The 27075-nt window shown below is 42.2% G+C and overlaps 1 protein-coding gene across 5 annotated transcripts in view; it reads right to left on the reverse strand.

Annotated features, from left to right (window-relative positions):
- Nucleotides 1–27075, reverse strand: part of ASPG (asparaginase) — a 140827-nt gene that overhangs the window by 49381 nt on the left and 64371 nt on the right. For all 5 annotated transcript variants that reach the window (XM_043989650.1, XM_043989649.1, XM_043989648.1 and 2 more), the window contains exons 8-12: nt 16300–16482; nt 15292–15405; nt 13239–13358; nt 7921–8016; nt 1899–2062 (exon numbers count right to left, since the gene is read on the reverse strand). In XM_043989650.1, the coding sequence (XP_043845585.1) occupies nt 1899–2062; nt 7921–8016; nt 13239–13358; nt 15292–15405; nt 16300–16482 (677 nt within the window). The remainder of the gene's footprint in view (nt 1–1898; nt 2063–7920; nt 8017–13238; nt 13359–15291; nt 15406–16299; nt 16483–27075) is intronic.

Here is a 27075-nt window from a genome sequence, read left to right on the forward strand (position 1 = left end):
GAATTGGAGCTTTTGTCACTCCCTCGTGTTCTGCTCTCCCCCATCCCCTTCTGTTCCACTGTGGCCAGGTATCACAAGTAGGACTGCTGGGATAAGTTCTGGGCACCACATTCTATGAAGGACAGTGGCAAGCTGAAGAGCATCAAGGACAGTAATTAGTATGTTGAGAGACCGGGAGCCTGGGCCATAGGAGGAATGGTGGAAGGAACCGGGAATAGGTAGCCTAGAGAAGAAAATCCTCAGGACAAGCATTCTTAAAATGATTCTGTAGATTTTGTGGGGGGAAAAGGAGGGTTGTGTTTTTTTTGTTTTCAGAAATACTTTGATAATTATATTATACATTTAAAAACAAGGTTGCGAAGGGATCCAAAGGTAACGCCAGACTACCAAAGGAGTCCAAGACTCAGAAAAGCTTAAGAAGCCCTGGATTCAGGAGGACTTGAGTTCATTCTTTCTTTTTTTTTTTTTGGTGAGACAATTGGGGTTAAGTGACATGCCCAGGGTCACACAGCTAGTAAGTGTCAAGTGTCTGAGGCCAGATTTGAACTCGGGTCCTCCTGAATTCAGAGTTGGTGCTTTATCCACTGCACCACCTAGCCGCCCCAGGACCTGAGTTCAAATCCAGCCTCAGACACTTGACACTTACTAGCTGTGTGTCCCTGGGCAAGTCACTTAACCCTCAGTGCCTCACACACAAAAAAAAAGAAAGAGAGAGAGAAAGAAAGAAAGAAAGAATTGCCTCACCAAAAAAAAAAAAAAAGAAGAAGCTCTGACTAGACTTCTTTAACTATATGAAGGGTTTTCCTGGAAAGACTGAAGTAGACTGATGCTGACTGAAGTGAGCAGAACCAAGAGAACATTGCACATAGTAATAGCAACATTGTGTGATGATCAATTATGATAGACTTAGCTTTTCTCAGCAATACAATAATCCAGGACAATTCCAAAGGACTCATGATGGAAAATGCTCTCCGCATCCAAAAAAAAGAACTGTGGATTCTGAATGCAGATTGAACCATACTGTTTCTATTTTTTTTCCTGTTTTTTTTTTCTTTTTTGAGGTTTTTCCCTTTTGTTCTGATTCTTCTTACACAACATGACTAATGTGGCAATATGTTCAATGTGATTGTACATATATAACCTATATCAGATTACTTGCTGTCTTGGGGAGGGGGGGAGGGAAGGGAGGGAAGGAGAAAAATTTGGAACTAAAAATCTTTTTTTGTTGTTGTTTTTTGTTTTTGTTTTTGTGGGACAATGAGGGTTAAGTGACTTTCCCAATGTCACACAGCTAATTAGTGTCAAGTGTCTGAGACTAGATTTGAATCCAGGTCCTCCTGAATCCAGGGCCAGTGCTTTATCCACTACGCCACCTAGCTGCCCCTGGAACTAAAAATCTTATGAAAACAAATGTTGAAAACTATCTTTACATGTATCTGGAAAAAATAATAAAATACTTCTATGATCTAAAAAAAAAAGTATATGAAGGGTTTTCATGGAATAACAATATTTGGTCTGCTTGGCCCCAGAAGGCAGAGCTGGAAACAATAAGGGTAAAGTTAGATACAAGCATGTTTCAACTTGATTTAAAGCAAAACTTAACAATTACAGTTGTCCCAGAGTGCAATGGGCTCTCTCACAGGACATTCAGTTCCTACTCACTAAAGGTATTTAAGCAAGGCTAGAGAATCTTCCTGACTCCAGGTCTGGCACTCTATACCCTATGCCACCTAGCTGCCAAGACCCCCAGTTTAGATTTCCTCCTTCCTTAGGCAACCACCTGTCTCTTTGTTAACAAAAAGTGACTGGAGACCCCCTTACAGTCAGCCAAGCCCTGACCCTGGAAGCCAGACCCTCTTTTCCCTCCCACCCTCTCCCACCACTGGATCACCCAGTACCTGCCCTTCACGGCCATCAACAGTGGGCTGCTCCTGTCACCGTCCCAGCTGTTCACCTTTGCCCCATTCCTCAGAAGGCACTGGACAGCACCCACATGCCCACCCCGGGCAGCCATGTGCAGGGGAGTTCGGCCATCAAAGTCACTCTCACTCAGGTCTCCACCCTATAAACAGACAGACAGACATTGCAGATGATGGAAATTGGAGGATGGGAGGAAGTACTTCACTGAGATAGGGCCACAGTCTATTGGTCCATCTATTTAGAAGCAACAACAGGTCAGCGAGCCCCCCACATAGATGAGTGTCTGTTTTAGCTTGAATGTGTAAATTATTTGAATTGTGAACCCGAGTAGAAAGCACATTAGATTTGGAGACAGAGGAGCTGGTTTGAATCTGAACTCTGCTACTTACTAGAATGACCTTGAGGAAATAAGGATCGGCCATGCCCTTTTAGATAACTGAGAACTGACTTGGAAACTTCTCTCCAGCTTAGAGCCCACCATGTTTCTTTTCAGATGCCCCTCTGCTACAGTCAAAGTTGAGGTGATCTTCCTAAATCTTAGTTGACTGAGATTGAGCCTGGGGGCAGGGGGTTAGGGGGGAGGCGTCTTGTGCTTTTTATAATAACATGACTTGTAGGGACAGCTAGGTGGCACAGTGGATAGAGCACCGGCCCTGGAATCAGGAGTACGTGAGTTCAAATTCGGCCTCAGACACTTAACACTTACTAGCTGTGTGACCCTGGGCAAGTCACTTAACCACAATTGCCTCACTAAAAACAAATAATAATAATATGACTTGTCATTGTAAACCATAGGAAATGTCCTCCCTAATCTCTAAATTATTCTAAATCTGATTTATCTTTCAAGGCCCACCCCTTCCAGGAAGTATTTCCTGAATGCAGAGTGATTGTTCTCTCAAACTCTTATCTCCACCATTTATTCATTTTACAACCATTTACTTAAGTCCCATAAGAAAGCACTGGGGGATATTTATCTTTGGGAGAAGAGAAGATTTAATTCAGGTATGATCATTTTCGCTAAGTAGTTGAGTAATAATGAACAGAAATTAAACTAATTCTTTCCGGTCCCAGAAGCCAAAGCTAACAATTAGAACTATCCAGGAGAAAAGTGGACCTTAGGAGGTAATGAGCTCCTCGTTACTGGAAATCACAAGATCTAAGAATCTCATAGTTCTGCGGAAGATGAGATAGTCACAAAACCACAACAACTAAGTCAACTCCAAATTTGTTTTGTAATTTCATTGGCGCCCTCCTGGCTGCATGCTAATCTTTTTTCTCTTCCCCATCTCCTGTTTCACTCCCCTTGGCATCTATTTTAGACCTTCCCTTCTCTTCTCATGTCATCCCTACCCTCTGCTTCAGCAAAGGACCTTAACAAGGACTTTACTGAAAACTGTGAAAACTCTCTCTCCCTCCCTCCCATCTCAGAGGAGTAGTACGTGAGCCTTCTTGAAAATGTCCAGCTGTCTACTTGTGCCCTCGATCTCATTACCTCCTATCTTTCCCCCGGAAACTTGCCCCTTTACTCATCCCTTCCCTATTCCTCATTTTCAGTCTCTCTCAAATCACTGGCTCCTCCTCTATTGCTTATACACAGGCCCAAATCTGACATCTAACCTCATCACTCAACTGAAATTACTCTCTCCATGGTTACAGATGATCTCTTCATTGCTAAATGAAGAGTTGGCTTTTTCTCAGTCATCATCCTTCTCTTTAGCCTTTGGCGTTGTTGACCAGTGACGTCAAATTGAAATAGAAATGGGACCACTAACTCATCAAGATACCCTACAGTCTGCAGACTGACAGCTTTCAAATCTAATATTATCTATGTTTTGTTGTATTTTTAGTTTGTTGAATATTTCCCAATTACATTTAAATCTGGCTCAGGAGCACTCAGGACATTTAACACCTCTGCTGCTCACCACCCTCCTCTCTGAGTTTTTTGCTTGTTCTCCTCTTGCCTGTCCGGCACTCCTCCCAGACTCCTTTGCTAAAGGATCTTTCTTATCCCATATACCATGTGTAGGTATTCCTGTAGGGATCAGTCGTGGGGCCCCTTCCCTCCTCCCTCTAGACTACATTTCTCAGTGATCTCATAAACTCCAAGGGGTTCAACCATCACCTCTATGGAGATAACTCCGATATTAGGATGGCCAGCCTCAGTCTCCTTAAATCTAGTCTCTCATCACCAAGTGCCAGTCTCCAAATGGATGTCTTACAGGCATCTCAAGTTCAACTCAATAGATTTTTTCCCAAGACTCCCCTCTCCTACTTCCTAACTTCTCTGTTTCTGGTGAGGACTCCATCATCCTCTCAGTTACCCAGATCCATAGCCTCAAAGGTCATTTGTTTCAACTCTCAAATCCTCAAAGGGCAGGTAGGTGACAAAGGAGCTTGTGTGTTGGCCTTGGAGTCAGGAAGACCTGAATTCAAATCCAGCCTCAGACGCTTACTAGCCATGGAACACTGTGTGACAACGCTTAACCTCTCTCATCACTTAGCCTCAGTTTCCTCATCTGTAAATGAGGGTGACAATAATGGCACCCAGGTCACAGGATTGTTGTTGGGATCCAAAAAAGCCCTTTACAAACTTGAAAATGCAACACAAATGCTAAGTACTATTATCATCAACTCTTGTCACCATATATATCCTATTCATCACCTTCTCTCCACTCACTTGGCCACCGCCTCCATTTAGGCATTCCTTACTTCTTTTTTTGTTTGTGTTTTTTGTTTTTGTTTTTGCAGGGCAATGAGGGTTAAGTAACTTGCCCAGGGTCACACAGCTAGTAAGTGTCAAGTGTCTGAGGGCGGATTTGAACTTGGGTCCTCCTGAATCAAGGGCCAGTTCTTTATCCACTGCGCCACCTAGCTGCCCCCGCATTCCTTACTTCTTGCCTGAGCTATTGCAGTGGTCTCCTAAGTGATCTTAGAGCCTCCAGTCACTCTCCTCTCTATCCTCCACATCGCTACTGTAATGATTGGAATGATGCCACCTGCTGGAGACTTACTGTAGGAAAGCTCCAACATGAGGAGAAGGCCTCTGAGGGCAAGACCATGCGGCTTTTCTTTGGCATCAGGAAGTGACGTTTGCTTGTGGGAGGGAGAAGGAGGAGGCTGGTGCTCTGACTCGCTCTCTTTCCTGAGGACTCTGGTGGAGAAAGGAGCTAGAAATGCTCTCTCCCATTAATAGATAGATGAATCTAGGTCTTTCTCTCTCTCTTTACCAAATTCTTATTCACCTTAATAAATGCTTAAAAGTCTAACTCTTGTTAAAGCTTATAATTTATTGGCGACCACTCATTAGATATTTTAGACAGTATAGCTAGAATTTTAGCCCCCGTAACACTGCCAAACTGATATTCCTAACACACAAATCTGTCCACATCACTCACCTGCTCAAGAAGCCTCATTGATTCCCTCTTGCTCCTAGACAAATACAGACTCTTCTATTTGGCTTGTAAAGCCCTTCACCATCTGGCTCCAGCCAATTTTTCCAGTCTTGTTGCCTATTACTCTCCTTTACAAACTCTGTATTCCAACCCAAACACCCTGCTCAAGGGTTGTCCATATACAACATTCTATCTCCACCTCCTGGCTCTGTCCTTTGCCCATACTGTCCCCTATCCCTGGAATATATTCCCATCATCACTTTCAATCACAGAATATAGATAACTGGTGGAAAGGACATTAAAGGTCAAATGCCCCAACTCCCTCATTTTACAGATGACAAAACTAAGAACTAGAGAGGTTAAGTAAATTGTTAGAGGTCACACAGGCAGTAAGTAGAAGAACTGGGATTTGAACCTGGACTTTCTACCTCCAAATCCAGGGATCTTCCAGCTCAAGCAGTACCTCTTTCTCAGGCCTATCTTCTCCTTCCTCCAGTGCTAGTGCCCTCCCCTCAGCCCAAATTACTCTATAAATTATTTTCTAAATATATGTTGTTCCCCCTAAAAATATGAATTTTATGTGCTTTGTATCCACCTCTCTATGAATTACATATACACCTGTATAGGGATATGTTGTTTCCCCTATTTGAATAAAGGCTCTTTGAGGATGGAGTTAGCTTGAGTCTATCAATCACCAAGATCAACATGGTGTGATAAAATACAACCACATTTGAAACTCTACAGCTGAGAATTGTTAGTTGATCTTCAGCATCCATACCTGAAAGTCTTTTGTTCTACAACTACACCCAGAGGACATCCCAGGAATCATCTGAGAAAAGACTTCCAAAGACTTAAATGGACATTTTCCTGTTTTTCCTTTCCCCATTGTATCCACTGTTTATAATGTCCACTTACTAAAGGGGAGTGCCCCCTTTAGTTTATTGTTAATGCATCGCTCGATTTCTTTTACATTGTTCCTGTAATGATTGGAATGATGCCACCTGCTGGAGACTTACTGTAGGAAAATTCCGCCATGAGAAGGAGCCTGAGGGCAAGACATGTGGCTTTTCTTTGGTGTCAGGACCTGACGTTTGCTTGTGGGAGGAAGAGGGGACGAGGCTGGTACTCTCATTCTCTTTTATCTGGACTCTTGTGGAGAGTGGAGCTAAAATGCACTCTCCCTTTGATAGATAGATGGATCTAGGCCTCTTTCTCTCTCTCTCTTCACCAAATTCTTATTCTCCTTAATAAATGCTTAAAAGTCTAAACTCTTGCTAAAGCTTATAATTTATTGGCAAGCACTCATTAGATATTTTAGACAGTATAGCTAGAATTTTAGCCCCTTACATTCCCTTTACATTGTTAGTCATAAGTATCTGTAATGTTATTTCTTCATTAAGGAAACAATTGTTTCTTAATGAAGCATGGGGGGGGGTGACAAAATAATGGGATTTGACAGACGCCCAGGAGCCCCACCTGAAGACTGAGTTGGAATTGATTGAATTGGGTGAGACTGAGAGACTGTGAACCTAGTTAAGGTTGATTAAATTGAGACCACATGTGGCCAACCCTGAGTAGAGTGTGTTCTCAGAGGCTGTGGACTGCAACATTAACAGGAGACCACTCTCAACCAATCAACTTGAAGCAGTGTGTAAGGACCACCTCTACTCCAGACCTATAAAAATCTTTCACACTCAGTTTGAGGGGCAGTTCATGATTGAAACAGGTTTGTGTTAGAGGACTTGAGGAAGAACCCAACCAGGCTGGAACTCTAGGCTAGATAGGCCTTTTCTTAACTTTCTGAACTCCATGTGAATACCTGGTATGCTTTAATAAATACTTAATGCCCAAAAACTGGTACTAAAGCTTCTAATTTAAGGTGACCACACATTAGATTTTTTAGACAACACATTTAGATTTTAAACATTACAGTGGTACAAAGTAGGCACTTAATAAATGCTTGATTGGATGATTGGTTGAACTCCTTGAGCTCTCAAATGAGAAGCTGCAATGATAGCAAAGACTAGTGGCTAACATGGCTCCTGGTACACCGTAGGTGCTTAATAAATGCTTGTTCAATGAATACCATTTTGTCTGACATATACTAAATCTTAAAGACCCCAACATCCTCAACAGATGGTCATCTAGCCTCTACCTGAAAACCTGCAGGGATGAGGAATTCATTCCTCCTCAGGCTGTTCATTTTCCCCCTTGATCAAGTGATCATCATCCATTAAAAAGACCACAGAGGAGATTCGGTGTATGCAATCTTTCCCCATCAATACCACATTTTGAAGTCTTTGAAGGACTGAATTGATCGATCCCAGGGTCTTAATTCATGTGTATTGATGACAATGGTTTCCCAGTGAACCACTGAGAAAACCCCTGGCCTGGGCCTAGTCCTCGCTCTACTTCTGATTTGCTGTGTGACTTTGAACAAGTCTCCTTCCTTCCTTGAGCCTTTGTTTCATTACATAAGAAAAGAGTTCAAACCAGATGCTCTCTCACACCCTTTCCGGGGCACCCTCTTATGCCTCTCAGTTCCTGAGAGAACCTTTCCATATGAACAGAAAGTGAATGAAAGCTGAAGACCAAAGGGCAGGCTCACCAGTTCTATGATGGCATCCAGGGCCTCTAAGTCCCCCATTCGGGCTGCAGCACAAGCCAAGGTAGGAGTCAGGGAGTCTCTCACAGCATCAAGGTCCTAGGAACAAAAAGATTACTGCAACCCAAGTCACTGCTCAGCATCCCTTCCACCAGCCCCCACCCCTAAAAAGCAAAAAGACAAGAAGACAGTGCAGTACACAGTGGGAAGACAATGCACGTGAAATCAGGAGACCTCTGTCTGAATCTCATCCCTGGCACTGCCTCACTCAGTGATCTTAGGAAAGACTCTCCCTCTCTCTGGACCTCAGTTTCTCCCTCTGCAACGTGAGAGGGCTGAACTAGAGGAGCTCTCTGGTCCCTTAAGCTCTGGCATTCCCAAGAAAAAGAGCATGGACTCCAGAGTTGGAAGGCCCAGTGGTCAAGACATTGCTTCCCTATATGGGCCAACTCATGGGTCCACTGAGAGGCCCAAATGAGACAGTAAAAGTAAAGAAGTTTGTAAACTGTAAAGCAAAATGACTCCCACTCCTTTCATGCTTTAAGGGTCCTTGGCACTTTTCTCATGACAACTCCTTGAGTACAAACAACACGATGTCCAACAACATTTTAAAATTTTATTTATTTTGATTTTGACAACACCAAACAAGATGTTTTTCCACATAGAGAATAGAACAGAAAAAAAGGGGATTATACCTATAACTACATATCCCTATTATAATATGTTTGCTTTTGTTTTGTGCGAGTTCTTTTCTTTTCTTTTTTTTTCTTTTTTCTTTTTTCTGTGGCAATGAGGGTTAAGTGACTTGCCCAGGATCACACAGCTAGTAAGTGTCAAGGGTCTGAGGCCGGATTTGAAGTCAGATCATCCTCCTGAATCCAGGACTGGTGCTTTATCCACTGCACCACCTAGCTGCCCCCTCATGTTATTTTCATTATCCTTTTATTACAGATAGGGAAACTGAGGCTCGGAGGAGTTAGGTGACTTGCCCAAACTTGCTATGGTTAGAAAGTGGAGGGTCTAGAATTCCAACCCTGGTCTTCTGGATCCCACATCCAGAGTATTTTCTCCTATGTTATGATGCTTCTCTTTAAGTAATAATGATAACAAGAGCCCATACCACCAACCATCCCACGTGCTATTCCCAAGGCTCCTCAAAGCCCCAGATACAACAAGAATAGTGAAGAGTCTCCATCAAGCATATACTATATGAGAATCAACAGAAAAGGGGCAGCTATGTGACACAGTAGATAAACCACTGGCCCTGGATTCAGGAGGACCTGAGTTCAAATCCAGCCTCAGACACTTGACACTTACTAGCTGTGTGACCCTGGGCAAGTCACTTAATTCTCATTGCCCCACCAAAAAAAAAAAAAAAGGCGGGGGGCGGGGCAGGAGGGGAGAGAGAGAGAATCAACAGAAAGGCTAGGGGATGTTTTGTCTAGAACAATCAGGACTAAGAAGGAATATGACAGCCCTGAGAATGATTTGAAAGGCTGACCAGTGGAAGAGGGTCCAGATCAGTTTTGCTTGATCACAGAGAACAGAACTAATAGCAATGGTTCAAAGTTGCAAAGGGGTAAACGGAGGCTTGATGTCAGGAAAAACTTCCAAAGTGTTAGAACCATCCCAAAGCTGGATGGGCTGCCTCAGGAGGCAGCAGAATTCCCCTTCCAGGGGGCCGCAAACGGAGGCTGGATGCCCAGTCATCAGAAGGAGGAGTTTTTTTCAGTTATGGGTGGAACTGGTTGAGATGGCCTTGGAGGTGCCTTTCAACTGTGACATTCTGTGGTTCTGGGATGCTGTGGTCAGAGACTTGAATGGCCACATCTTAGATCCTGCTGTGGGAATGTTGGGGCCAACAAATGAAATGAGAAGCCATAAGACAGACGGGCACAGGTCCTTGCCCACTCACCATCATCAGCCACCTGCAATAAGCTCCCATAACCCAGCCTTGATTATAAAGGTAATGAAAGCATCATGAGTCCCACTCTCTATTAAAGAGTAGCTAATAACCAAAGCCATAATAACACAGTGGACATCAATGGCACCTTTCATCTGCCAATCTACCACAGGCAAGCATCAATTAACACCACAATGAGGGAGCCCTTGCTGGCAGTCCCCCCACCCCGTGGTACAAAGATTTTTAGGGACACTTTGTATATATGAACAAATAAATTGGGGGAAGAGTATCAAAAAGCATTTATGAAACACCTACATCAGGTACCATGCTAGGTGCTAGGGATTCAGAAACGAAGAATGAAATGATTCTTAATTGCAAGGTTTCCAGAGCAGCAACTGCAGAGAATCTATATCGATTAATTTTGTCAAGATGTTCTTGGTAATACATACATTCATCCATAAAAGGATCCGAGATGTAGAACCAGAAGGTCACCTCTGAGTGCTAGAGTGAACTAGACCAATGTTTCGTTTTACAGATGAGTAAATGATGGCCCAGGAAGGATAAGTGATTTGCCTAATGACACGGAAGTGCTAAGTGGTAACATTTAGGCCCTCTGATCCCAAAGCCAGTGTGCTTTCCAGAGAAGTCCTCCTTCCTTTGATCCTGAGTGTTCCATCTAGAAATGGCCATATTACCAAAATGTGTTTGTCTCCTTTTTTCAGAATGTGATCTGGGTTTGTCATTTCCCATTTGTATCCCCAGTACTCAGCAGTATTCACATCTGAGTAATCACTTCCTGATGCTTTTGTCATTCATTCATTCATCACCCAAAAGGGGAAAATACAGGAAAGCTCAGTGGCAAGAGTCTTATCCACCCAGGAAAAATGGGGTGGAAGACTGAGCCAACAATCCAGAGGATTAAGGACTGCTTGCTCTAAATCCCCAGGTCCATTTTCTCTGTCCAGGTAGGGTGGGAACAGTGAGATGAGCCTTGGGGTATGTATGTATCCCAAGGAGAATTCAAATGCCTGAATTCTAATCCCAGTTCTATCATTGACTCATTATATGACTTAAAGCAAGTCTCCCCTCATTCCCACAATGGGATTTATTTTCCTCATCTGTAATACAAGGAAATTGGACTAAATCACAGGTGTCAAACTCAAGGCCCATAAAACTCATGAGTTTTAATCCAAATCGGATTAAAGCACAATTGAGAAATGTTTAACAAAAGAAGTAAAAATATAATATCACATAGATAATGTTCATTTGTGGTTTTCTAAATCAACACAAACCTTGCAGGGATCCAGACTAGGTAATCTTTAAGGTCACTTCCAGCTCAGACATCCTAAAATTCTTTTTAAGGATTAGCTCACTATGCATCTCCCATCAATTCAGGAAACTGGTTCAGTTGGGAAACTGAATTAGGGCTTCTATGCCAAGGAAGGAAAAAGAGTGAAAGAAAGATTCCATGTATGCAAGTAGTCTTTGCAAGAGCAAAAATCTGGAAACCAAGTGGATATCCATCGTCTATAGAAATGGCTGAACAAACCATGGAATGGAATATCACTGCATGGTAAGAAATGAAGAATTCGGTACAATTTGGGAAGACTTGTATGAACTGACCCAGAGTGAAATGAGCAAAAAACTAAGAGGACTTACACTATGACCACAAAAGTATAAAGACATTAGATGTTTCCAATAGTTTTGCTGAGCAGTTTTTCCCTTTATTTTTTATTCTTTGTTACAAAGGTGTTGGGGAGCAGGGGGAGGGGATGAGAATTTATACAGCCCTGACTATGTGCCAGGTACTGTGCTAAGTGCTTTACAAATATTATCTCATTTAATCTTCACAACAACCCTGCAAGGTAGGTGCTACTGTTAAACCCATTTTATAGTCGAGAAAACTAAGGCAAACAAAGGTTAATGGACCAGCTCAAGGTCACACAACTACTAAGTGTCTGAAGCCACACTTGAACCCACCTAGCTGCCTCTAGGTAGCACAAAGGATGGCTAGAGAGGTGGGGGAGGGAAGGAGAGAGATATGTTGAGAAAAGTTAAAGTGATGTGAAAACAAATTATTTCCATAAAAATAAAACAAAAAACCCACCACCAGCCCCTGAGCCATGCCATGAACAATTCTGATTTCAAAGGATTGGATGGCGGTAATAAAGCAGGCCTCCCACACCCTGGTAGAAAGGTGGCCAATTACAGGTATAGAATGAGACAGACTTGGTCAGGAATGGCCAGTGTGTTGATTTGTTTTGTTTAACTGTTCTGTGTTATAAGGGAGGAAGAATTCTATAGTAGGAGTGAAAAGTACTGTAAGATAAGGGTAGGGGAGTGGGGAAGCATCAAAAAGCCATTTATTTTTGAAGGGGGGAAAAAGATACTAAAGGTGAGGAAATACAGAATGACTTGTGTCTTCTCACACCAAGGCACCTGAACTATTGAAAGATTCTCATCTGTCTGAGTGAGATTAGATCCATTTGGGCCACAGGATTCCAACTTGTCCCCTTCATCTGCTCTACCATGAATGGAAGCAAGTCTTCATCCCATAATCTCAGGGCAGAAATCCCTTTCCCAGCCTTCCTGCGAAATGATCTTTTAGCCTCGGCTAGAACTTTCCCAAGGATAAGACATTCAGAGGAACCATATTCTTTTGTTAGCTTATTTTAAAATTTAGTTTGATTGTTTTTTAATTAAGCCATGAGTTGGAGATGTGAGCTTTCTTCCCTTCTCACTAACTTGATAATGTGACCTTGGGTAAGTCTCTGGGCCTCAGTTTCCTCGTCTATAGAGTGAGGAGGTTAATATAGATTCTTCCCAAAATCTCTTCCAACTCTAAAATCCTATTAATTCAATTTGATTTCATTCAGCAAGCATCTATTAAGTGCTAACTGCATGCAAAGCACTGAGCTGGGTGTTAGATACGAAATTCATAAAAAAAAAAAAGTATATAATCTCAGGGAGCTTACATTCTAGAAAAATAACATAACACTTTAAGGTTCCTCAAGGCAAGGTTCTCTTATCAGAGCCTCATAACAACAATGAGGTAAGTAGTGAGAATTGTTCCCATTTTACAGATGAAGAAACTGTAGGTTCAAAAAGGGAAAAGATTTTCCCACCATCACACATCTAATAGGTGGAAGAACTGAGAACCAAACCTGGTTCAGCCCTTCACAGTCGCCCAAAACAATTTTCCACATCTGTTGTGTTTTTTTTAACATGACAAAGTAACCATGAATTGTTCCTATAACCAGAATAGTTAAATGCCAATTCTACCTGATGGAGAGGAGAGTTGTTTCTTCCCTAGAGTGACAGAGCTGATCACTTCCTAGGAGTGTCAGTAAGACAGCACAATCAGTAAGGTCCCCGGCTTCCACAAAGCTGTGGGGACCAGTCACAGATGAGCACTCACCTGACTGCAGTTCAGGTAGAGAAGGTTAGCAATAAGCTGGACAAACTTGCTGTCCCGAAGTGAGACCTGGACATCTTCAGGCAGGGGGGTCATCTCCCCCCTCAAGTTCTTGGTCAGAAGCTGGAAGAGGAGGAAATGTTTCCTAGAATCAGAGGATTTCTCATCCACCCCAGGCCTGAACAGGAATCACACTCCTCCAAGACTCCAGTGAGAGTTACCTTGAAGACCTACAGTGAGGGGAGTCATTTGTCTCCAGAAGCAGTTCAGCTTATTCCACTTTTGGATAGTTCTAACTGTTAGAGTTGTCCTTACACCTAGCTGAAATTTGCTCTTGAGACAACCCATGGTCCTGGTTCTGCCCTCAGAAATCAAGAAGAATAAATATAATCCTTCTTCACAAGATATCCTTTCAGATACTTACAGACAACAATGCTTTTCTGCCCTCCATCCCTGGCTGCCAAACTTTCTCTTCTCTAAGCGAAACATTCCTAGATCCATCAACCAGTGTCTGACTTGGCATTATCTATAACCTTCCCAGCAAACGTCCTTCCCTAAAATATTGCGTTCAGAACTGGGCACAACATACCAGATGTGATCTGACCAGGGGAGAGAACAGCAAGATTATCACCTCACTCACTCTGGATTCCATGAGAATGACCATGGTTGTGCTAAGTTATTTGACTGGCAGGAAAAATCATTGGTTCCTATTGGACTTGAATACCACCAAAATCTAGAAATTACATCTCCAGTCTCCTTGCATTTCCACAGGTTTTCCTCCATGTCAGGAATATATTCCCTCTTCCTTTGGGCCTAATAGAACCTCTGTCTTCCTTCAAGGTTTAGCTCAAGTGGTTACTACTACCTATCCTCCTATACCCAAGAACTTCTGCCTAGAAATACACATATAGAGACTATACAAAACACACATATTCACAAATACACAGACATAACAGAAACAAAAGAAGAATTACAGACAGACAGACCCCCCCCAAACACATCGTAGATAGAGCCTAGCACACAGTAAGCACTAATACAATGCCTGTTGACTGACTAGTAGAAAATTGACCTCAGAGAGAAGAACTAAAAACAATGGGTGGGTGGTATAATAGGCATTTTTTTTTGTAGGGCAATTGGGGTTAAGTGACTTGCCCAGGGTCACACAGCTAGTAAATCTCAAGTGTCTGAGGCCAGATCCGAACTCAGGTCCTTCTGAATCCAAGGCCGGTGCTCTATCCACTGCGCCACCTAGCTGCCCCTATAATAGGCATTTTTTTTTAATTTTTTTTTTTCTATTACATGTAAAGATAGTTCTCAACTTTTGTTTATACAAGCTTTCCAATTTCAGATTTTTCTCCCTCCCTCCCCCCTCCCCTAGAGAGCAGGTAATCTGATATAGGTTTTATATATATATATATATACACATACACACACACACACACAATAACATTAATCCTTATAATAGGCATTTTTAACCTCATCATAAAGGAAAACTTTTGAATCATTAGAGATATAGCAAAGTGGACTATATTATCCAAATATAGGCCAAATGACCAGTTGTTATAGATTTAGGTTGAACTGGATGACCTCTGAGATCCCTTATGAGAACTTCTGCTTTTTGGCCTGGGTAGGTTTCTCATATTCAGTTACATATTCATGTGTAACACTTGACACTTAACTAGCTGTGTGACCCTGGGCAAGTCACTTAACCCTCACTGCCCTGCCCGCCCCCCCCCCCAAAAAGGACTCCTACATATTTGTGCATAGCTAAATGGCACAGTGGATAAAGCACCGGCCCTAGATTCAGGAGGACCTGAGTTCAAATCTAGCCTCAGCCACTTGACACTTACTAGCTATATGACCCTGGGCAAGTCACTTAACCATTATTGCCCTGCCCCTCCCCCCCAAAAAAAGTTGTTACATATCCATTCACAAATCCATATGGACACCAGCCTACTCAAATTCATTCACACATAGACTCTCGAACACAGGTGTACATACACACACACACACACACACACACATAAGGGAGCCCGTAGGCCAACAGGATATTTACCTTGTTCTTGTCCTCCAGGCTGAGGTCATCCCGACCCAACACATAGGAGAGCTTGGCCAGGGCTGCCTCAGATGTCATATCAGACCCAGAGATGATGCCAATACCTGATAAAGCCTATAGAGAACAAGGAGAGATGAGGCTAGAAAGACATCCCATGCTCTTTCCTGGTCCCTAAGACTGGTACCAACCCGCTTCCCCACCTCCTACCCCTAAAAACTTTCTGTGGCTAAGCTCAGAGTCCAAATGGCTAATGCAACCATTGCTGAAATAGAAAACCACCACCCAATCTCTGGCCATGTTAGAGAAACTGTTAAGCACACTTCATTCAGTCTAACTCCAAACTGGGAATGTGAGGGTTCTATGTTATTGAGAAAGAAGGAAAAAGAAAGGAAAAAGTTATGGGGGTGGGGGTGGGGGAGGCAAGAAATAAGTAAGGAATAAGAGAATGAGTGATGTGTCAGGAAAAGCCATGGACTGAGTCAGACAACCAAGTCTAATCCTAACCTTACCAGTAACACATTGTAACCTCACTCAAGGCTCTTTCCTCCTCCCTGGCTCTCAGTTTCCTCATCTATAAAATGGGTCCCTAAATTCCCTTTTAGATCTGATAATCTATGTTTTCTGTTCTAAATGGTAAATGGATGGATGTTAAAAAAAAAAAGTTTAGCGCTAAGTAACTTCAACATTCATAGTCAAGCCTTTGTTGCCAACATAGTGAATGAATAGAAAGCTTCTAGACTGTCTCACTGTACACCCTATCTTCCTCTTTATACTGTAATAAACACTTACCTTTTGCTTAAAAAAAAAGTTCTAATGTTCTATGTTCTAAGAGACCTTCCCATTCTGGAATTCCGTGAGCATAGCAATTGATCCTTTCCTGAGCATAATTTGACTTCAGATTCATAGGAAATATTTCTAAGCCAACTGGCCAGTCCCCAAAGCATGGTTCTGGGCACAAGATCATATGCAATCAGTCTTGGCTCTACCCCCATCCTAACCCACCCTCACCAAGCCAGCTGCATAGTCAGAGGTCACAGCTCCCTGTAAGCAGTGGGTACAGTTGACGATGACCATTCCCCGTTCTGTGGCCTTCTTCAGCTCCCAAAGCAGATCAGGGTTGGTGGGTCCATTGCCTGTGCCAAAAGTCTCCATCACCACCCCCTTCGTGGGGGGCTGCAGGAAGGCCCTCACCTACCAAGAGAGAGGACAGCATGAGCAGTGAAGAATACCAAAGACAAAAGAGTCAAACTAACAATGTGGTCTAATGTGAAGGGGCCGAGGCTAAGAGTCAGGAGACCACATGTTCACCCTGGTCACCAATATGCTGTATAACTTGGCACAACCCACTCACTTTCCCTCACTGGATCTCAGTTTCCTCCTTCATAAAATGGGAATAAAGATGATGTTGATGATAAATGGTAATGATACCTGTCCTGCCTCCCTCATGGCACTGTTGTAAGGACCAGTGAGAGAATGGATACAAAAATTAAATTGCTTTAAAAAGCTACACATGGAGGCAGCTAGATGGCGCAGTAGATAGAGCACTGGTCCTGGATTCAGGAGGACCCGAGTTCAAATCCAGCCTCAGACACTTGACACTTGCTAGCTGTGTAACCCTGGGCAAGTCACTTAACCCCAATTGCCTCACAAAAAAAAAAGCAAAAAAAAAAAAGCTACACATGTTATTATGATGGCCAAGCTGGGGCCTGAAGACGAGTTGAAAAAATTCCCTCACTCTTTTCTTTGCTGAGGTAGGGGACTACAGGTCTTGATTACTGCAAATACTATCAGGAATAATTGATGAATTGTTTTGCTGAATTTTTTTTTTCTCTCTCTTTTAATCATGCTTACAAGAGATGGCTCACTACATAGGGGAAGTGGGATGGATATATTCATAAAATAAGATGATAAAAAACCAAAAATATCCATTAAATAAGATAAAGATAGACACATTTACATAGTACTTTTAAGGCATCCTTGATATAATATTCACATATATATATACACACACACACAAACATATATACATATGCATATACAGTTGCTAGGAATTCCTTATACTGATGAACTCACAATCTGGCCTATATAGACATACATGTGCCTGTGTTTGTTTTCATGTATGCCTACATGGGCACACATGTATATGCAAATATGGATAAACATGTATATACAAATATACATATACACATATATATGTATAGGCCAGATTGTGAGCTCATCAGTATACATATATCTATACATTTGTGCATGTGTATATGTATGTATATGTGTATATGTGTGTATATATATTAATCAGTATAAGGAATTCCCAGTAAGAACATACCTTTAACCTATGTAGATCAGCCCCTTCTATAGAATTTAGTCTTAAATTGCCTGGTGCCCTGAGAAGTTAAATCTTTTGCCCAGGATCACCCAGCCAATATGTGTCAGAAGCAGGACTTGAACCCAGGGCTCCCTAACTCTAAGGCCCGCTCTCTACCCACTACAGCACACAGTCTTTCGATATTAATGCAGTATTGGGGCAGGTAGGTGGCGCAGTGGATAAAGCACCGGTCCTGAATTCAGCAGGACCTGAGTTCAAATCAGGCCTCAGACTCTTGACACTTACTAGCTGTGTGACCCTGGGCAAATCACTTAATCCCCATTGCCCTGCAAAAAACAAAAAAACCCAATATTAATGCAGTATTATTACTTTTTTTTTTTTGCAGGACAATGGGGATTAAGTGATTTGCCCAGGGTCACACAGCTAGTAAGTGTCAAGTGTCTGAGGCCGGATTTGAGCTCAGGTCCTCCTGAATCCAGGGCCGGTGTTTTATCCACTGCGCCACCTAGTTGCCCCCAGTATGATTACTTTTTAAAAGATGGGCTAGCAGGATAGGTAACAAGAAGTACTAGGCTCCTCCAGTATCCATTAAATGTCAAGAGAATTAGTGAGAGGCAGCTAGGTGGCACAAGGGATAGAGCACCAGTGTTCAAATCCAGCTTCAGACACTTACTAGTTGTATGACCCTGAGCAAGTCACAACAGGGAGAGAGAGAGAGAGAGAGAGAGAGAGAGAGAGAGAGAGAGAGAGAAAGAGAACAAACTACTGAAAGATTACATGCTCTGAGTTGACCAGCTGGGAAAGATCATGCATGAAGACCAAATATAGCTGAAAGAAGTACCCTCACTGAGATGATCACATATTCATGGGGCAATGATTCTCCACTAAAGTTGTCCTCTGGCTCATATGGCATGAAGGGGACCCTAGACTCTGCAATGTGCTATGCCAATAGATTACAAGCTCAAAGAAGTCCAGTCCAAATGAGTCCGGTTCTGAGTTCTAGTCCAGCTCCTGTCATTTAAGGACCAGCCTAACTCAGGCAAGGAGGCTCAATACCAGAGAGCTGGCTATACAGAGAAGGATTGGGGCTGGGAATAAAGGGAGAAAAGGGACAGCGACTTTACTAAAAGTGAAGCTAGGTGGGCTGTAATCCATCCTCATGGAAGAAGGGCTCACACTCAGGAAATTACAAAGCCTTGAAGTATTTAAATACTATTATTAATTAACGAATACTATAATGAGAAGCAGAGTGGAGTAGGAGTAGTAAAGAGGAACAACCTTGGAGACAGTCAGACATTTATTAAGCACCCACTATGCACCAAGCACTGTGCTATGAGTTGAGGATACCATCTCATTTCAGACGTGAAAGGAGGCTAGGGGTAGGTGACTTGCCTAGGATTATTACCTAGTAAATGGCCAAGACTGGATCTTCCTAACTCCAAAGTCCAACACACTCAGTCCATTAAGCCAAAGCAGAATACCTTCAGAGTATACTCTGAACCTCTTCCAGCCCTGGCTCCAACCAAGAAAGAGAAGCATTTTACTGCTACTGACCTATGATCTCTCCTGTGGATGGGAGAGCCTGCATCAAGGACTTCGGGGATCCATGGTGGTCTACAGACCTACAACCCTCATTATTTTTTTTTTTAAAAGGAAAAGCTCATATTATCAAAGAATTTTAAAATCTCACAAAGTGCTTTCCTCATAATAGCCCTGTGAGATAGGTTGGCCATTACTAGGCTTGCTGATTGATCGCTTGATTACTTTACCTCCATTTTATAGATAAAAAGCTGAGGGAAGTTACTCATCCAGAATCACATAGCGAGTAAGCATGAGAGTCAGTACACAAACATGCATCTCCTGATGCTAAGACCCGTTTTTCTCCACTGTTCTGTGCTGCCTCCTCACAGGAAGATACAAGTTTCCTTCTTTCAAATGCCCTTGGTTCTCTAGGCCAAGACAGTGGAGAGCACTGCTGAGAAGAGCAAGCGTTGGATTTGAAGTCGGAAGACCTGGGTTTCAACCATGTCTCTGCCACTGGTTTTGCTACCTGTGTGACATTAAACGAGTCACTTTTCCTTGCTGGGCCTTTGCTTCCCCATCTCCAAATTGCAGGAATTGGGCTCGGTGACCTCCAAGCACCCTCCCGGTTCGACGTCTATGATCATTCACCCTTGTGTCCCTGTTTGTTAAACTCATCAGCTCCCGGGGTGACATATTTATAAACTGCTATCTCCTTTGAGAACAGGAGTCCTCACTCCCCCGGCAAAACCCAGTGATTAAAATAACCTGGAGGGGGCCAGGCCCACTGCTGCTGAACGACCTCAGATAAGCTCTGCAAGGCTCTGTCTGACAGCACATATTTTTATGAGCCATAAATCCACACGTAGGAACACAGAATTATTCATCAGCAGAACAGTGCGAGCTCCCTAGGTTGGCCTCTGGAGAGCCCAGGCCTCTCGCCTGGGTGGTCAGAGCTGCCAGCCCCAATAAACATTCCTTTTAATCCCTTAGCCCACTCGAACCTCAGGAAGCATCACATTCCAGGGACAATATATTTAATTAAGGAGCCAGAAGTAGACTTTTATTTTTCACCTGAGAAATAGGATTTCATTGATGGCAAGCCACCTGGATGGTGGTTTTGCTCCTAGAAAGTGTGGAAAGCAAACAGTTGACCTTGATGAACTCTTAGGTCCCTCCTACTTCGATTATTCCGTGTTCTGGGATTCTTTACCCTTTTTGTGTCTTGGACCCCTTAGTCTAACAAAGCCTATGGATCTTTTTCCAGAATTATGTTTTTCAATGTGTAATCAAATAAAACATATAGGATTGCAAACCAATTTATACTGAAATGCAATGAGCAAATCATTTTAAAAATCAAGTTCGTCACCCTGGGCTAAGAAATCCTGACCTCGGGGGCAGCTCGGTGGTGCTATGGACAAAGCACTGGCCCTGGATTCAGGAGGACCTGAGTTCAAATCCGACCTCAGACACTTGACACTTACTAGCTGTGTGACCCTGGGTAAGTCACTTAACCCTCATTGCCCCACAGAAAGGAAAAAAAAGAAACAGAAATAAAAACTTGAAGACAGCTCTCGTGTTCCCCCAAAGTCTTCTCCAGGTGAAACACCGCCAGCTCCTTCCACCAATCTTCACTAACTGCCTGTTGGATTGAATAGATCTGAATGTTCTCTAGCCCCTTCTCCATACTACTAGCTGCCCTCCTCCCAGCATGCTCCTGCTTGTCACAGTCCTAAAGAATAGCACCAGGGCAGCTAGGTGGCGCAGTGGATAGAGCAACAGCCCTGGATTCAGGAGGACAACCTGAGTTCAAATCCAGCCTCAGACACTTGACACTTACTAGTTGTGTGACCCTGGGCAAGTCACTTAACCCCAATTACCTCATCAAAAAACAAAAAACAAAACAAAAACCACACACACAAAAAAGAAAAGCACCCAGGCCCCATGCAGTACTCTGGATGTAGGCTGAACCAGGGGGGGAGCCCAGCAATCCATATGAACACCCTGTCCCTATTAATGGGCCTAATCTCCAATCATTTGCAGCCACAACAAGCTTGTCATCTGCCAAATTCCCCAGATCTTTCCCCATGTGGATGTGGCACACTTTTATTGTCCTAGTGACCTTGAATTTTTAAAAACTCACATGGCGGACCTTGTGTTTAACTCTGTTGGTTTCCATTTCATTAGATTGAACCCAACACTCACTCTCGCCTTCCAATTTCCTTTTGGATCCTGACTGTCACCCAGTGTCAGCGCTCCCTCCCAGCTTTGTACTATCTACATATTTGACAGGCATCCCAGCCATGCCTTGCTCCAAGTCACTAATAAAATGATTAAACAGTAGCCCAAGGCCAAGCTCAGATCCCTGGGGAACTGCACTAGAGCACTTTTTTTCTAGATGATAATGAAACACTGAGGACAACTCTTCCAGTCCAGTCAACTGAGCAGCTCTAAAACCACCCAACTGTATGTGGCACCATCGAGATCACCTCTTATGTCATATGCAGGGTCAGCATGCAACTCTGTCAAATGCTTTGTTAGCTAAACTCAGTTAGTGGCACTGTCCTGCCAGTGTGGCAACTGTTACAATAAAAGGACATGAGCTCAGCCTGCTGTGCTCTTCATAAAGCCATGCTGGTCTTTGTCCCCATAGCTTATTTTCTGAGATGGTCATTGTTACTTTTTTCTTTTTTGGGGGGGGGAAGGACAATGAGGGTTAAGTGACTTGCCCAGGGTCACACAGCTAGTAAGTGTCAAGTGTCTGAGGCCGGATTTTTTTTTTAAGTGAGGCAATTGGGGTTAAGTGACTTGCCCAGGGCCATACAGCTAGTAAGTGTTAAGAGTCTGAGGCCAGATTTGAATTCAGGTACTCTTGATTCCATGGCCGGTGCTCTATCCACTGCATCACCTAGCTGCCCCATGAGGTCGGATTTGAACTCAGGTCCTCCTGACTCCAGGGCCGGTGCTTTATCCATTGCGCCACCTAGCTGCCCCCAACTGTTACTTTTAAAATAGTTCTAGAATTTTACCAAGGCTTGAAGCCAAGCACACTTGGCTTACTCAATTCTCACCCATTCTTTTGGGGAAATTATCTCCCATACATTTCTTCATTCCTATGACACCTACTCCTTTCTACACAGTCTTTCAAAGATTCAACTGCCCAGCAATTACATCTGCCAGTTCTTTCAGCACCCTGGGGCTTAGCTCACTCAGCCTTGTCACTGGAATTCATTTTTTTTTTATCTCCCTTGCTTATCTTGGGTTTCAATTCACTATTAGACTTTTTTGTTCTGTTATGATCCAAACAGAATTCTCACCAGAAAAGAAAAAGAATGGGGTTTAAAGTCCTGCCTCTGACACATACTGGCTGTGTGATCCAGCAAGTGGCTTAACTTCTCAGTGTACCAGGTGGCTCTCTATGACTTTATGCTGCAAAGAAGGTGCCAATCTTCTTTGACAGAGGAAGTATCCTACTGAGAGCTCCCTATACCAATGAAATCAGTCTTTCATCTGTACCACATAACCTTTATTGTCTTTCCAAACTGAGAAGTAGGTCCTTTTTTTTTTCAAATTAAGAAAATAAACAAGCAAAATGAGTATTGAGTAGTTCTGCCTTCTTCCCCGATATTCACTATTACTGTCCCATCTACCCTGAACAATGAACGTTTAACTTTTTTAATCATCTTTTTCTCAGGAGAGCCTTTGAAATACGCCCAATACATTCCATTTTACTTTTTGTCTTTAAGCATCCATTGTCAATCTCATCTCATTCTGAGCCTTCCTGTATTTGATGCTACTACCCTTGTGTATGCCTTGATATTCATCTTCTCTTACCTGTCCTTTCTTCCATCTTCTTTAAGACTTTTTAAAATATAAGTTGGTCTGGAAAAAGCAATGAAGGTCCTGAAGAAGAACCAGCAAAATATATCGCTCACAAAGCAGAGAGGTGGGGGTATGGCTAGAGTAGAATGCCACATATATTGTCAGCTCTGGTCAGTGTACTGAATGTTTTTGCCAGATTGGATTTTCTTTGTCACAAGACAGGGGTTGGGGGAGGAGGGGCTGAAATAACTGATGCAAAGATGAAAGTCTTCACAACAAAACATATTTTAAAAACCTAAGTTGGTCAATGACATCTCTGTAAATTTGTATCAGTCACCCATCCCTATTAGATTGATTTAGTTTACAAATGTTTAATATGGGGCAGCTAGGTGGCACAGTGGCTAGAGCACCGGCCCTGGAGTCAGGAGTACCTGAGTTCAAATCTGGCCTCAGACACTTAACACTTACTAGCTGTGTGACCCTGGGCAAGTCACTTAACCCCAATTGCTTCACTAAAAAAAAAGAACAACAACAAAAAAAATGTTTAATACACGTGCTTCTATCAATTCACACACAGACTTTAAGAACTGGAAGGGTTCTCAGAGGCCATTTAGTCCTACCCAAAAAAACAAAGGAATTCCCACTATCGTGTCTCTACCAAGTTGTCATCCAGACTCTACTTAAAGGGCTCCAAGGATGGGGAACTCGCCACATCCCAAGGCAAGTCAGTCTACTTTGTGACAGTTCTAATTTAGATATTATTCCTTACTTCACGTCTAAATTTGCGACTTCTGCCCATTGCTCTTGGTTCTGTTCTCTGGGATCAAACAGAACAGGTCTAACATAATGGTCCTTCAAATATTTGAGCACATTGATCCAGTGATACCACTGCTAGGATTATACTCCAAATAGGCCAAAGAAAGAGGGGGGAAATTCCTCTATGTACAAAAAATATTTATAGCAGCTCTTTTTTTTTCTTTTTGGTGGGGCAATGAGGGTTAAGTGACTTGCCCAGAGTCACAGCTAGTAAAGGTCAAGTGTCTGAAGCCGGATTTGAACTCAGGCCCTGAATCCAGGGCCTGTGCTTTATCCACTGCACCACCTAGCTGCTCCTATAGCAGCTCTTTTTGCAATACCCACAAAATGGAAAATGAGAGGTTACCTATCTATTGAGGAATGAATTGGGAAAAAAAAATATGGTTATTTGAATGTAATGGAATACTTTCTGGCTGTAAGAAATGAAGAAATGAATGGTTTCAGAAAAACCTGAGGACTTGGATGAACTGATGAAGAATGAAGCAGAGCCAGGAGAATACCATACACATTAACAACATTTGTGAGGATAATCAACTGTGAAAGACTTAACTATCTTAATCAATATATTGATCCACAACAATTAGAAAGGATTCATGATGAAAAATGCTATCCACCTCCAGAGAGAAAGAACTGATGAATTCTAAAACTGAGATAATTTTCACTTTATTTTTCTTGTGGGTTTAGGGGAGTTTTTTTTGTTGGGGGTTTTTTGGTGACAGTTAATATGGAAATATATTTTGCATGACTTCACATATATACTGGGTAGTATACTTTATGTGATTTCAATGGGTGGGGAGCAGGTGGGAGAGAGTTTAGAACTAAAAAAAATTTTTTTTTTTTTTAGTGAGGCAATTGGGGTTAACTGACTTGCCCAAGGTCACACAGCTAGTAAGTGTCAAGTGTCTGAGGTCAGATTTGAACTCAGGTCCTCCTAACTTCAGGGCCGGTGCTCTATCCACTGTGCCACCTAGCTGCCCCTAAAAAAATTTTTTTAAATGAATGTTAAAAAATGAAGAAAGGCATGGTTTCAAAGAAACCCAGGAAAGCCTGGATAAACTGATCCAGAGTGAAGTGAATTGAATCAGATGAACAATTTATATAGTAAAAGTATTTTCAAGACAAATAATTGTAAAAGACTCAAGAACTCAGGTCAACAAAATTAACGATCAAGATTCCAGAAGACCAGTGATGAAGGCATGTTGACAAGCAAGCTCTCCTGACAGAAAGGTGATGAATTCAGGGTGAAGACTGAAACATGTTTTTTGAACATGGCCAACACAAGAATTTATTTTGCTTGACTATGTGTGTTTGTTACATGTATTTTTCTTTTCTTTTTCAATGGTGGGAGGGAGAAAAAAATAGATTATTGTTCACTGGAAAAATTAAATTGTTTTAAAAGGAAAAAATATTGAGCATAGATACCATTTCCCACTCGACTTGAATCTTCTCTTCTCTAAGCTAAACACCCCTAGATCCTCATGATATGAATGTTAAGTCTCTTCACTAGTTTATCAATGTCCTTCGCAAACTTTAATGCCCAGATCTGAATACAATATTCCAGATAAGGTCTCCCAAAAGGATTGTCATCTTCATAGTCCTATAAGTTATGCATCTCTTAATACAGCCCAAGGCTGCATTAGCTTTTATGGTTTCCATATCACATTGCTGACTCATATTGAGCTCCAAGTCCCATAAAGTCCTCAGATCTTTTTCACAAAAACTATCTTATAACTATGTCTTCCCCATAGAGTGCTTCTGAAATTGATTTTTTGTACCCAAATGCAAGACTTGACATTTATCATTACTGAATTTAGCTCTCACTTGTTGAAAAGTCCTAGTGATTACCCATGAGGTCAAATTCCCCTCTTTGTATTAGGACCTTTAGTTCATTGCATGTTGCCTAAATTTTGTTCATTGTATTTGAGACCATGGGTTTTCCTACTGGTTCCTTTCTTGGATTTTGTCTTCTGTGAACTTCTGGGTGTCTCAAGTGCTATTCTTTTGCCTTTATTTCACCTACTCTCTATGGTTTCTAATATGGGAGATTAGACAGAGACAGTTTTCTCTCCCTCCCCCATCCTTTTTAGTTTAAAAGCAACTTTGAATTAGATTTGCAAATCACCTGACAAATATATTCTTACCTATCTTTGTTAGGTTTGCTTCTGGGCAGGAATCTCTCATCCATACATTTTATGCCATGGTCCAGAAATCCAAATCCCATTACCAGACATCATGTTCTTAACCAGCTGTTCATTTCCCTAATTAATTTTGTTCTTCTCCAGTCCTTGTCTTCAGTGGGCAGCAGTTAAGAAAATATAACTTGTGCCCTTATGGTTTTCAGTTTCTTGTCCAACACAACATAATTGATGGCAATATTTTTTCATACCATTTCAGTACAGATGAATAAATCTCAGGAGGTTGTCTGTTGTCTTTAATACATGCTTCAGGAAGATCAGAGACTTCTCCCTCTAGTCTTTCTTAGAACGCTTTGAAATCTATTCTTCAAAAATCTATGTTACATGTCATCCTATTCCCAGTTTTCATCTCCTTCTTTATCATGAATTATAATATGGAATCAACATGTCCCGCCCCCACAAAGTTTCTATCATTTCTACCTCAAAGGCTAGCTCTTCCTTGTTGGTTAGAATCAGGTCCAAGAGGGAACTTCCTCTCTACTTTCAGAAAGATGAAATTACACTTAAGGTAAAGCAAGAAATTTTTAGCTACTTAGCTTTTGGAAGAAACAGAGACAGAGACAGAGACAGAGACAGAGACAGAGACAGAGACACAGAGACAGAGAGAGAACACTAGCAAATATCCAGATAATTTCACTTCTCCATCAGTATATCATAGACCATTTAAATGAGATCACAGTTCTATAGCCACACAAGACTTCCAAGGCCATCTATTCCAGCTCCCTCGTTTTACAGTGAGAAACTAAGGCCCAGGGAACCTTTTCTTAAGCCATTTCTTCCTCCATTGGTCTTCACCCAAATGCTTCCTCTGTCTCTGGTTCGTGGGATTTCCCCATACAATTCCAATGTATCCATGATTTCGATGTGGTGACTTGATATATTCATTGCATACAATGTTACTGGACTATACCCTTTATCTATTCTGTTCCTTTGGAATGAGGTACAACCTTCCTGAGTCATATTGCAGTCGCGAGTTCCATTTCAACAAGCATCTGTTATCCAGATGAAGTCAAATGTGTCTGCTTGTATACAAAGCTTTAGTTCACCTGGCAATCAGTGTGTGACTTTAGGGATCAAAGAGTCAAAATCATGGAATCTTAAAATACT

This window comes from Dromiciops gliroides, chromosome 2 (assembly GCF_019393635.1).
Source record: "Dromiciops gliroides isolate mDroGli1 chromosome 2, mDroGli1.pri, whole genome shotgun sequence".
Lineage (NCBI taxonomy): Eukaryota > Metazoa > Chordata > Mammalia > Microbiotheria > Microbiotheriidae > Dromiciops > Dromiciops gliroides.